Source organism: Tasmannia lanceolata, unplaced genomic scaffold, assembly GCF_043159265.1.
Source record: "Tasmannia lanceolata isolate RefF3 unplaced genomic scaffold, GAP_Taslan_0.1 ptg000005l, whole genome shotgun sequence".
Lineage (NCBI taxonomy): Eukaryota > Viridiplantae > Streptophyta > Magnoliopsida > Canellales > Winteraceae > Tasmannia > Tasmannia lanceolata.
The window spans coordinates 4,059,382-4,072,144 of NW_027518682.1; the positions used below are offsets into that span (position 1 = coordinate 4,059,382).

A 12,763-nucleotide genomic window follows, 5' to 3' on the forward strand; every position below is an offset into this window, starting at 1 on the left:
CAAGCCCGACGTGATGAAATATTGGAAGAGCCTGCAAGCAGGAGAGCTCGGATTGAAGAGTCTTGAAATTTCATATCTGTTGGATTATCTTGATTTCTGTATTTCTTTTTTTATTTGTCAATCTTCTTATCCAAATTGTGATCAGAGATTCGTATTGTCATATGTTGTAATCACAGTTCAAATTTTATCAATGAAAGTGTGTTTGTTGTCTCTTATTTTTATTTGCTCAAAATATCTTATTTCATTCATCACTCATTTAATCTAATATGTTAATTTCCAATCAGGATTCTGAAAGAGAGCAACCATCGCTCCATCAAAAGAAAACCAGTCCAAACCTACCTGGTCTAGATCTTCCTCTGTTTCTAGACTTGTCCGTCATTTTGACTCACCTATATCATCCAGAGAATCTTTATCCCCTACCTTTGAGTTATCTAACTCATCTGAGTCTGACCAAATGGCTGATATAACTGATCCCATAATGGTCATTCAAGAAATGTTGAGAAACATGTCTCGAGATATCTCGGGATTGAAAGAAGAAATGGCTGTGCTGAAATCTCAGAATACTGACAAGACCTCTACTTCTAGAGCGCCTGTCATCCAGCCTACTCCTTCTGCTTTTCCTGCTCCCAATAGACCTCATCTTCCTGCTGAGGAGATTGACCTCGACGAGGGCCAATACGCTGAAGAGTATTGCGCTCCGCAGACAAATAGGGAGAATGAGTTATTCAATATGTGTCAGAAGATGGCCAAGGACATTGAAAACATGAAGTTCCAAGGGCCGAAGAGGTTTGATATTTCGGAGTACTTTGAAACTCCGAGTGTTACTTTGCCGCCAAAGTTCAAGGCGCCGGATTATGATAGGTATGATGGCACTGGATGCCCGAGGAACCATGTCAGATGGTTCATAACCCTCTCTCAGCAACACGGGTTGAGCCGTGAACAAATGGCTCAGCTATTTCCCATGTCTCTCATAGGAATAGCTAAGAAGTGGTTTCTGAGGTTAAAGCCGGAAGAAACAAGATCTTTGGATGATATATCGAACTTGTTTGTTGAACAATTTTCGATGGAGGAGGGGATCGAGATAACAAAGAGAGACCTGAAGCAGCTAAAGCAAGGTCCTCAGGAAACTTTCACGTTGTTTATCAGACGCTGGAGGCGCAAATCTGCACAATTGAGTCAGAGAATGCCAGAAGAAGATCAGATCAAGTTGGTGATCAAAAGCCTGTCTCCACAATACTTTCATTTCATAGCACCCCAACACTATCCCAGTTTTGATCATTTGATAAAAACTGGCACCCAGACAGAGGACGCTATAGCCAAAGGGCTTAGAGCGAAGGCATTGTCCGATGTGCGGGAAGGCAAGAGGCCTATGGCCCCACCTAAAGAAGTTCATGCAGTGAACTATTTCAAACCGGCTTTCAGACCAGAGGTCAAGGCTGTCGCTGAGGTGGCTAGACCAGTAAGAAAAAATGTTTTCAGGCAATTCGATCCCCTCCCTTATCCTTTGCCGATGATATTGAAAAAGCTGGTGAGGGACAAAAAGATAAAGCTTCCGGATCTAAAACCTGTGCCAAATCCATTACCACCATACTGGAGGCTAGATCAACATTGTGAGTATCACAGGAATTCGGGCCATTTGACTGAAAATTGTCTCGCTTTGAAGCATGCAATTCAAAATCTGATTGATAAAGATGAGCTCTCAGTTAAAGGGCCGAATATTACTCAGAATCCTCTCCCGAATCATCGTACTGCTCCTCCTCCTACAGTAAATGCCATTTTTCGTGATGAGCCCATTCTTGATCCATCCACCCTTATATGTGCTATCATGACAGATAACACATATGTTTTGGAGTTTGACGAGGAAGAACTTCAGGATGTGAAAGGGAAGCAGCCTTATGTTTTGTCATTTAGTGACTTAGAGATTGCTGAGTCCTCTTCGTCTCAGTCGTATACCTCTCATTATGGTGATATGAGGAAAGAAGGGAAGACTCCATATGTTTTGGAAATGGATGACTTCCAGCAAGACGATGTCAGAGTTCCTTATGTTTTGAGTATGGATGATGATGAATTACTGTTGCTGGATGATCAATGTGACGAGATGCGTCACATGACCAGAGGAGGGCGAGTCTTTAAACCTCCTGAGTTGAGTGCTGACAATCCGGCTGAGATAGCAAGGGCTGCTGATGGCCAGAGGCAGAATCGGTTTGTGGTGAATGAAGAAGATGATAATCTTCTGAAACAATTGAAGAAAACCCAAGCAAACATCTCTGTTTGGGGTCTTTTGATGTCATCTTCGAAACACCGAAAAGTGGTGTTGAAAGAGTTGAACTCTGCCCAGGTGTCTGTTGAGATAACTCCTGACGAGCTTGTCAGTGTAGTTTCCGTGGCCAAAGCAGCGAAGACTCTTTCGTTCGCAGACAGTGATTTGCCCCCAGAGGGGAAGGACCATACGAAGCCGCTACGAATTACTGTCGTTTGTAATAAGAAGAAAGTGCCCGAAGTCCTTATTGATAATGGGTCTGCACTGAATGTATGCCCTCTTAGTACAGCGACTACTCTTGGTTTCGGACCTGAGAGCTTTGTTCCTTCTGACCAGGGTATTCTGGCTTATGATGGGACCAGAAGAGATGTGATCGGGACTCTAGTCACAGAGGTATTGATAGGAGGAGAAGAATTTGATATTGAATTCCAAGTGTTAGATATTAAAGCCTCCTTTTTGTTGCTCTTGGGGCGTCCTTGGTTACATAAAGTTGGAGCTGTCCCATCCACCTTGCATCAGAAATTGAAATTTATTTTGAACCATAAGGTGGTCACTGTTAAAGGAGACCCGGATTTGGAAGTGGGTCAAATTTCGCAGGAATTGACCCTGGGAAAAGAAGGAGATATTAGTTTGACTGGTTTCTCTTTAGAAGTGGCGACTATAACCGTTAAAGAAGCGATGAATGAAGAGATTTTCTTTTTGAGCAGTACAAATTCCAATGTAGTCAGGATGATACGTCTACAGGGCTATATCCCAGGGGCAGGACTTGGCAGATACCATCAGGGTATGACTGAGTGGCCAGTATTCAAGACCTTTAATGGTTTATTTGGACTTGGGTATGAACCAACCGGGGCAGAGGTTAAAGAGATGAAGCGGTACATGATGAAATGGGCAGAGTGTCGCCGCAGAGGTTTGGATTTGCCGATGGGACCATTTGATTTAAGAATGAATGGGCGTTTCCGTAAGGAAGGAGCAAATTTCCCTTTCTGTGGCTTTACAGAAACCTGGATAGATGAGTCTACTGGGCAGAGACTTCCTGGGTTGGAGATTTTCTTTGACTGTGATTTGGATGATGAGCCGATGAGCTTACAGATTGCTGAAACAGACTGGGCAGATACAGTGGGGCCAGATGCACTGAGTTCCCTTTTCCATGAGAGTTCGCAGACTGTAGCCGTGATCAGCAAGAGCCCGCTTGTACTCAATCCTACTCACCTTATCACCCCGGCTGAGGGACCTTTGACTAACTGGACTTCTCAGGTCCTACCTCAGGTTACTTTCCAGTACTGTCATTCTCCCTCAAAAGAGTCAGTTGTTTATAAGTATGTGTCATTCTCTGAGTCTAATTCAGGGTCTTCCGTTTCTAATGATTCTTTTAATGCAGGTACTGTAGAGGTCAAGTCCATTTCCGAAGTCGTTGATGAGTCCATCTCACCTAGTGAGGTCAAGTTGGAGGCTGTTTCTGCTGATGGGCCTGGCGTTTCTTCTTTACATTTGTTTAAATCGGTTGATACTGATGTCAACCTACCATTTGAGTCTGTAAATACATTTCATGAGTCCATTGTAAAGCCTGATGTGGGCCATTCGTCATTGGATGTATTCAATTCCACTTTCAATGAAATAAAGGAGTTTTCTTCTGTGTACATTCCTGTTTCTGTTTCATCTACTGAATCTGCTTTAAAATCTGATAATAATAATGATAATCAAGATTCCCCCTCTGATGAGGATGCCGACGAAACTTCCCCTGAAATCAAACACATGATTCAACAGGAGGAGAGTCGCCGAGCAAAACCACTTGAAGAGGAGATTGAAATTGTGAATATTGGTGATGAAACCTTAATTCGGGAAATAAGGATTGGCAAAACTTTATCTCCTGAGGAACGCAAGGAATTAATCTCTTTACTTAAGGAGTTCAAGGAGGTCTTTGCTTGGTCTTATGATGACATGCCGGGATTGAGTGAGGAGATTGTTCAGCACAAATTACCCTTGATCCCTGGCATTAATCCAAAGAAGCAAAAACTCCGAAAACTCAAAACTGAATGGGAGTTGAAAGTTTATGAAGAAGTCAAGAAGCTCCTAGAGGTGAAATTCATCCAAGTGGTTGAATACCCTGAATGGCTCGCTAATGTAGTACCAGTGCCCAAGAAGGATGGGAAGGTTCGAATGTGTGTTGATTTTCGAGACCTGAACAAAGCAAGTCCAAAGGACGATTTTCCATTGCCGAACATTGATCTTCTAGTAGATAATACTGCTGGACATGCTCTATTATCATTTATGGATGGGTTCTCGGGATACAACCAGATCAAGATGGCACCCGAAGACATGATGAAAACAGCGTTTATCACTCAGTGGGGTACTTACTGCTACAAAGTAATGCCGTTTGGTTTAAAGAATGCTGGTGCAACTTATCAGAGGGCAGCAACTACTCTTCTTCATGATATGATTCACAAAGAAGTCGAAGTCTATGTAGATGACATGATCGTTAAAGCAAAGACTAGACCGGAGCATACAGTTGCTTTGAGAAAATTCTTTGAGAGAATCAAGAAATATCAGCTTCGCCTGAATCCAAACAAATGTGTATTTGGAGTTACATCAGGGAAACTCCTTGGATTTATGGTCAGTGAAAGAGGAATTGAGGTAGATCCTCAAAAGATCAAGGCAATCCAGGAAATGGAACCGCCAAGAACAGAAAGGCAGATCAGAGGTTTCCTCGGGAAAGTTCAATACTTGAGAAGGTTCATATCTCATTTAACTATGACATGTGAACCAATTTTCAAGCTTTTAAAGAAGAGCTCCTCGAAGAAGTGGAATGATGAATGCCAGGAAGCGTTTGAAAAGGTTAAGCAATGTTTATCTTTGCCTCCTGTCTTATCACCCGTCATTCATGGCCAACCCTTGTTGATGTATTTGTCGATTACAAATACTGCAATGGGTTGTATGCTTGCTCAGAAAGATCCAGAGTCTAAACGAGAAAAGCCTATCTATTATATCAGTAAGAAGATGCTAGAATATGAGTTAAAGTACACTATTTTGGAAAAGACTTGTCTAGCATTAGTTTGGGCTACCCAAAGGCTTAGGCACTATCTGTTATCGAACAAAGTATTCTTACTGTCACGGATGGATCCGTTGAAGTACTTGTTTGAAAAACCCGCTCTTACTGGAAGAACCGCAAGGTGGTTGTTACTGTTATCTGAGTTTGACATCACTTATATCACTCAGAAGTCCATTAAAGGACGGGTTATAGCAGAGCAGTTAGCTGATTCTCCTGTTGAGGAGAATGCTTTTATGAAGGCTGAATTCCCTGATGAAGAGATCATGGATATTGAAGAAGAAACTCCGAGTACCAGATGGTCGATGTATTTTGACGGAGCGGTCAATAACCGAGGTCAAGGAGTGGGTGCTGTTTTGATATCGCCAAAGAAAGAGTATATCCCTATATCCATCAAGCTTCAGTTTGAATGCACAAACAACATGGCAGAGTATGAAGCTTGTATAGCAGGACTTGAGGCAGCTTTGGCTCTTCAAATTCAAGATATAGATGTGTTTGGGGACTCAATGCTCATTATTTGTCAGATCAACGGGAAATGGAAAACTCGAGAAGATAAATTGATTCCTTATAATACATATTTGGAATTTCTGGTTAAAAAATTTAAGAATATCATTTTTACTCACCTGTCGAGAACCAGGAACCACTTTGCTGATGCTTTGGCTACTTTGGCTTCGATGCTTGACATCTCTGCGACTATGGAAGTTCAACCCTTAGCTGTGAGATTACAGTGGGCTCCGGCGCATGTGAATGTAATTGAGATATCAGCCAGGTGTCCAGATGGTAAGCCATGGTACACGGATATCAAGAACCTCATTTCTGGTAAAGGACATCCTCCTGAAGCTTCGAGCAAAGAGAGGAAGACTCTTCAAAGATTAGCTGCCAACTTCATCATTTGTGGTGAAGAGTTGTACAGGCGATCTTTTGATGGTATTCAACTCTTATGTGTGGATGAGGACAAAGCTGCAGAGCTTATTGAGCAGACCCATGAAGGAGTCTGTGGCCCTCATATGAATGGGAAAATGTTATCCAGAAAGATTTTGAGACTTGGTTTTTATTGGCCCACAATGGAAGCAGACTGTTTTGCCTTTGTGAAGAAATGTCACAAATGCCAGGTCTATGCAAATCTCATTCATATTCCTCCTTCAGAGTTGCATTCTTTGTCTTCGCCATGGCCATTCTCAGTATGGGGAATAGACATAATTGGGAAGATTTATCCGAAGTCCTCGAGCGGGCATGAGTACATTTTGGTAGCTATCGATTATTTTACAAAGTGGATCGAGGCTGCATCCTATGCTTCCATAACTTCGAACACAGTTGCGAAGTTCATTCGTGCGAATATTATTTGTAGATACGGAGTACCTCACGAGTTGATTTCAGATAATGGGTCACATTTCAAAAAGGAGGTTTTACACCTGTGTGAGGAGTTCAAGATCAGACATCATAAGTCGTCTCCTTACAGACCTCAAACAAATGGGGCTGTAGAGGCAGCGAATAAGAATATCAAAGTCATTATCAGTAAGATGACTGAGACTTATAAAGACTGGTCGAACAAACTTCCATATGCTTTGTGGGCTTATCGGACATCGATCAGATCTTCGACAGGTATGACTCCGTATTCTTTGGTGTACGGAATGGAAGCGGTTTTGCCGGTTGAGCTGAGAATTCCCTCTTTGAGAGTGATGATAGAGGCTAGCTTACCAGAGTCTGAGTGGGCAAGAGCCAGACATGATGAGCTGCAGATGATAGATGAGAAGAGGCTGAGAGCTTTATATCACATTCAGGGATATCAAAGGCGGATTGAAAGAGCTTTCAACAAGAAAGTTCGCGTCCGAGACTTGAAGCCTGGAGACCTTGTTTTGAAGTCCAATAGGGCACCAATATTTGACCCGAGAGGGAAATTCAGGCCAAACTGGTCTGGTCCTTACATTATTGATGAAGTCTTGCCTGGAAAAGCCGTAAGACTCCTCAATGAAAGCGGAGAAAAATTAAATGAACCTACAAACCTGGATCAATTAAAAAAATATTACGCCTGATACACCAGGAGGCCATCTTTGATCGATTTGAGCTTTGAGCCAACAACCTATATTATTTAAAACCATTTTCAAACCCTTTGAGCCAATAAAAAAATATATTTCCTTTCTTTGACAAACTCAAAACCAGGGGCATCTTTTATGACTTGCGTCATAAAAGATATTGAACCTGAACTACGTTATGACCTGATCCCTTTTTAAGGGTACGTAGGTAGCCTGATTAATTCAGGTTCGGTCAAATCTTTCGTAACATTTTGAAAAAGAAAAGAAATCCTTGAAACCCCAAATGGGCGAACTACGCAGACCTGATTCCCATTTTCTTCAGGGATACGTAGGCAGTCTGGAAGGTCCAGATGCGGTTTAAAAAACATTCAAACACACCAATGTTTACCCTGCTCGAACCTAAGCCTACCTGAAAGTCCTTCTGGTGTATTTTAGCCCAAGTTTGTAGAGAAACAGAAAAATACAAAAATGATGTAGTCTTAGACCCGCTAGATCGAAAACCCGCAAGGGTGGTCTAGGCAAAAGTTAGGGTCATTCACCCGCTAAGCTGAAAACCCGAAAGGGCGGCTTAGGCAAAAATTAGGGTGCAGAGCCTGCTGGATGGAAAATCTGCAAGGGCAGACAGTCCAGGCAAAAATTAAGGCATGCGGTCCGCTAAATCGAAAACCTGAAAAGGCGATTTGGTCATGGCAGTGACTTTATGCAGAAAGGACAATTTCAAGAGTCAGCTAGACTTTCTTTTCTTTGGCATTACTTCAATGTCTGAATAAGCGCCAGCAAGGCTTTCTTTGTACTCTTTGAGTTAGGGAGGTTCAGACTAAGCAATCCAAAGAGATAATAACCATGACTGAAATACCGAAAAGAGGAATAAAACACCTTTAAACGCGGTATTCAAAAGATTCTAAGAGTGGTTGACTTTTACCATTTTAAAACATTTATCAGTCTAAGAAGCAGATTTAGTCTCTCTTAGTGTAAAAAGTCCTGTGTTGTCAAAGTTCTCGTTTGTTTTTGTCACAGTATTGCCTTTGTCGAGTCGAGTTCAAGTTTTGAGGTCTTGTTAGTCAAAGTTCTCCCAAAGCTGCAGTGATGAATAAAAAAAAATCCTTCAGAGAAGAAGAGAATTAGTGGTTCTCGTGGATAGTGTGAAACCGAGCAGAGTTCAGAAAATGACACTCTTTAAACTCCTTTGCAGTATCAGCAGATGGCAGAAATGAAGAGAATTTCGAGCAGAACAAGTTTCTTATACCCTATGAAAAGCCTTGTAAATTCAAGTGTTCGTAAGAAGAATCTTTTGTAAATCCCAAGTGTTTGATAATGAAAAACCTTTGGCTTATTTTTCTTGTGTTGCTCTATGATGAATCTTGTTGTGGAAGTAATCATACTAGGGGCATCTTTTATAACTTACGTTATAAAAGATGTCAATCAAGTAATGATTTCTGAGATGGATATTTTCATCAGATAACGACTAGAAAAATTTAAGCATGCTCTTTTGAGTCGAACTCCTCATTCCAGTTGTTCTTCTTTGGAGTCAGGTCTTTTGGAAATTCTCTACCCCAATGGGGTCTAGAATTCATTCAGACAACTTCAAGCCTTTGTTGAATGTTTTGAAAAAGAGTTGATACCCGACAATTTCTTCAAGTTACTCGAGTCCGATCTTGGACCGAGATTTTCTTTAGTTACTCTTTGTGAGAGATGGTTGGTTCATCGATGAAATCAATGAGTCGATCTTTTGCTTCTTTGTTTTGAGATTTTTTTTTTTTTTTTTTTTTGAAGGGTAGAAAGTTACCAGCGTCTGTATCTCATGGCTTGGTCCTTTTCTTTCATCAATTTGAAAGTTTTTAATGTCTTTTCCTTCAAATCATCCATTTGTGTTAACTTTCTAATGAGATTAGAAATTGAATGCTCCGTGTTTCGCAGTCTTGGTTTTCATTTAGTGTTTTGAGAAGTTTCCAATGAAGTTGGAAATTACCGGAGTTTGTGCTATGCGGTTTGGTCTTTTCCTTTAATTTTTAAAATGAGACTCTTTGAGTGTTTGGTTTTATAATCGTTTTGGTGAAGTTTTTCTTACTCTTTGAGTGTTTGGTTTTGTATCTGTATGGAGCTGGTTTATGCGGCACCATACATCCGTAATGTGTCGCTACCTAACTGGTTAGGAGTCAGGCATATCTGCGAAGAGGTTCATATGGATCTGATTTTTGCATAATCATATGAATCTGGATTTACATGGAGCTGGTTTGTGCGGCACCATATAAATCTTAGGTGATTCGCTACCTTGAAAGAAAGGAGTCAGAGTTACCTGGATAACTAAACAGATGGATTTTCAGCAATGGTCTGTATAGTTATCGCCCTGGTTTTAAACTCTTTGAGTGTTTGGTTTTATGCTTATTATCGTATATCTGTGAAGGACTTATATGGATCTGATTTTTGCAGAACCATAAGAGTCTGGATATATGAGAAGCTGTTTTATGCAGCATCGTATATAAAAAAAAAACTCTTTGAGTGCTTGATTTTATGTTTGTTTTAGTATGTCTAAGAGGAGGTTCATATGGATCTGGTTTATGCAGAGCCATATGAATTTGGATTTCTATGGAGCAACTGGTTTATGTGGCACCATGTAAAACAAATTTTCTTTGAGTGTTTGTGATTTCAAAAAAAATAAAAAATAAATAAAAATAAAAATGAAGGAGTGTTTGTATTTTCTGTTTGTTGAGTTGAGTCATAAGCATTAGAAAAATGTTGTCTTTTTGAGATATCATGGTTACCTTTCTTTTTAAGGGTTAGTGAGAGATCATTTCCTTATTTGCTTTGAGTATTGTTGTTGTTGTTTTATTTTTGTGAATTTCGTTTTTAAACAAAAAAAAAAAAAAAAAAAAAAAAAAAAAAAAAAAAACCAAAAATTACTTTGTTTTGTTTTCGGGTCGATCAAAATGAGTTGTCTGTTCAACTTTGGCATTCGCGTGACAAGCATGCTCTGCCAAAGAGGGGCATCTGTAGACACCCCATTTTGACCGTACCCTAAACCTCTCATGATTGTGCGAAACCCCATCAAATCAGTTAGGTATGGTCCCAAACTCCACCCTAAGCTAGGTTAGGGTTCCCCTTAGATCCCTGTAAAATTTCGTTAGAATCCGAGCTTGTTTGATCAGCGAACGGACCGAAACAGTGTCGTAGTTTAAACCTGTAAAGGGGGTGAATAATCTACAGAGGGAGTGTATTTTCGAAGATCAAATAATGGCTTTTTATCTTTCTCCTAATAAGACAAAGCGGGAAGGGTGCGATTATTAATTCGCGCGCCTTATCAATAACAGTAGTGCCATTATCAACAGCTTTTTTTTTTATATATACGAAAAAATCAGAAAAAAAGAGGATATACTGTTCATAGCCGGAAATTTCGTAACCAGAGAGAGACAGAGAAAATCGCCAAACCCTTTCTTCTTTTCCGATCGTCTTCCTTGAGATTCCGGCCGATCTCCGGTCACCTTGCGCAGATCTTGTTGCTTAAGCTTGTTTCATTCATCCTTGCCTATTTTAAGTCTTAGAAACCCTAGCTTGAGCTTTAAAACCTTAGATTCTAAGCTAGAAACCCTACCTCATTTGTTCATCTTCTTCTTCTCTGATCATTTCTGTTTGTTGACACACCGGAGCTCCGGCCGAGCAATTTATACCTCCGATCAACCCCTAACCATTCCATTTTCTTCGATCATTCTCCCCTTCTCCGGTAGTTTTTTCTCCGGCAACTTCCTCCTTTTTCTCCGATCTTGCCCCGGTCAAAATCCGGCAAGAATCCGATCGGATCTGGCTGAGATCCACCTTGTCTCCGATCATCTTCTCCGGCGAGTTCATTCTCTCCGGCAAGCTTCTCTTCATTTCGATCTTGCTTTGTACCTTTCAATTTCTTCCTTATTTTTCATTAAAGCTGCTGATTTTCTTTGATTTTTTGTTTTAAACCCTAACTTGCCCTCATCTGCTCCGATTGTTCTTCCGGCAAGTCAATCGGTACTCCGGTTGTTCTTCGATCACCATTATCCTTTTCAAAATTCATTCGTTCTTTCCATAGACATCAGATCTTTGCTTTTCCTCACTGTCATTAGAACCTATACCTTAAATCTGTTAATTCAAAGCTTGAAAATCCTAGATCTGTTGCTCTTTTATTTTAGAATAACTTTTAGGCCTTAGATCTATCCATCAAAACCTTAGATCTAAGATAGATCAAGTTTGTGTTCTTCAAAATTTTATCTCCAAATCGTTTTTCTTCGACGAATTCTGTAGATTCCGGAGTGTTTCGCAAGGAAGAAGTAAAAGCTTTGATCAACTTCAGAGATCCTTCATATTTGCGAAGTCAAGTTTTAAAAAAAAGAAAGGGGAATTGTAGAGACAGTAGAGCTTCAAAAAAAGGTAGATCAAGTGCTTTCTTGTTCTAGTAATTTCAAAACTATGATTCTTTTTCAATTAGTTGAGAATTAATCCGCATCAAGTAATTTTCAATTGTTTATGGAGTATGCTGCCTTGCATATTTGTTCATATATTAGAATATTTTGCAGGAATTGCGTGTCTGCTATGTTAATTTTTATTTAATTTTTTTTTTAAAAAAAAAAAAAAAAAATCCTTTTGAAATATAGTATCATGTGATGAAGAATTTCCATTTAAATCCTGAAATTATTTCTATATTTTAAGATATATGTATGACTTATTATTATATCTATTGAGCATATTTGCTGAAAGGACTGTATGAGAGTATTTAAAGATAATTATTGTGTTCTTTTGTCTATATTAAGCTTAAATTAAAATTTGAGTGTCAATTCATTTAAAATAAATATGGATTTGAGGCTTACAATTTCGACAGCCCCTGTGTGGTTCTGTAATGGATAATCATTGATAATTGAATATAGAAGAAAAATTTTATGGATGTATTCAATGTTTTTTTTATTTTTATTTTTTATAGCTTGTTACATTCTTAGTCATGTTTTGTTATTAAGGCTAATAAATTCGATTTGAGAGTGATTTTTGTAGCTTTGATTATAATTTTTTATTTGATCACTTTGTGATTTCATTGATTGATTGTTTATTAGCTGATTTATAATCTTATAGTTGATATCTGTAGGTTAGTGTCTCTTTAAAATATTAATTCTCCTCAGTTTAAAATTTATAAGAATTACTTATGAATCATGAGTTTGGAATTAGGAAGAAATCTTGCATATCAGGAATAGAGATTAGAACTAAATTTCATCGGATTTCCTTTAGATTATTGTGATCGATCTCTTATACATTTACTTAGGTTTTGGTAGTCTTGAAAGCCTAAATTATCGCTAGCATTTTTTTTTATATGAAAGATTTTGGTAGTAAAGGGTGTTTGAAATGATTATCATTGGATTGGTATATCAGTCATTGATGTGTGAGACAGTACAAATTGGTTTCTATCTAGAT

The 12,763-nt window shown here is 39.3% G+C and overlaps 1 protein-coding gene across 1 annotated transcript; it reads left to right on the top strand.

Moving 5' to 3' along the window:
* The first annotated feature begins 454 nt into the window (after window positions 1–454).
* Window positions 455–3,131, top strand: LOC143876939 (uncharacterized). The gene is made up of 3 exons (XM_077378617.1): window positions 455–2,209; window positions 2,339–3,061; window positions 3,117–3,131. Exons 1-3 carry the CDS (start codon window positions 455–457, stop codon window positions 3,129–3,131), a joined length of 2,493 nt encoding a protein of 830 aa, XP_077234732.1.
* Window positions 3,132–12,763: the final 9,632 nt, after the last annotated feature.

Coding starts and splice junctions, on each gene's coding strand:
- LOC143876939 (XM_077378617.1), top strand. CDS start 455: ATGGCTGATATAACTGATCCCATAATGGTCATTCAAGAAATGTTGAGA. Junction 2,210..2,338: donor AGAGGCAGAATCGGTTTGTG/GTGAATGAAGAA, acceptor AACTCTGCCCAG/GTGTCTGTTGAGATAACTCC.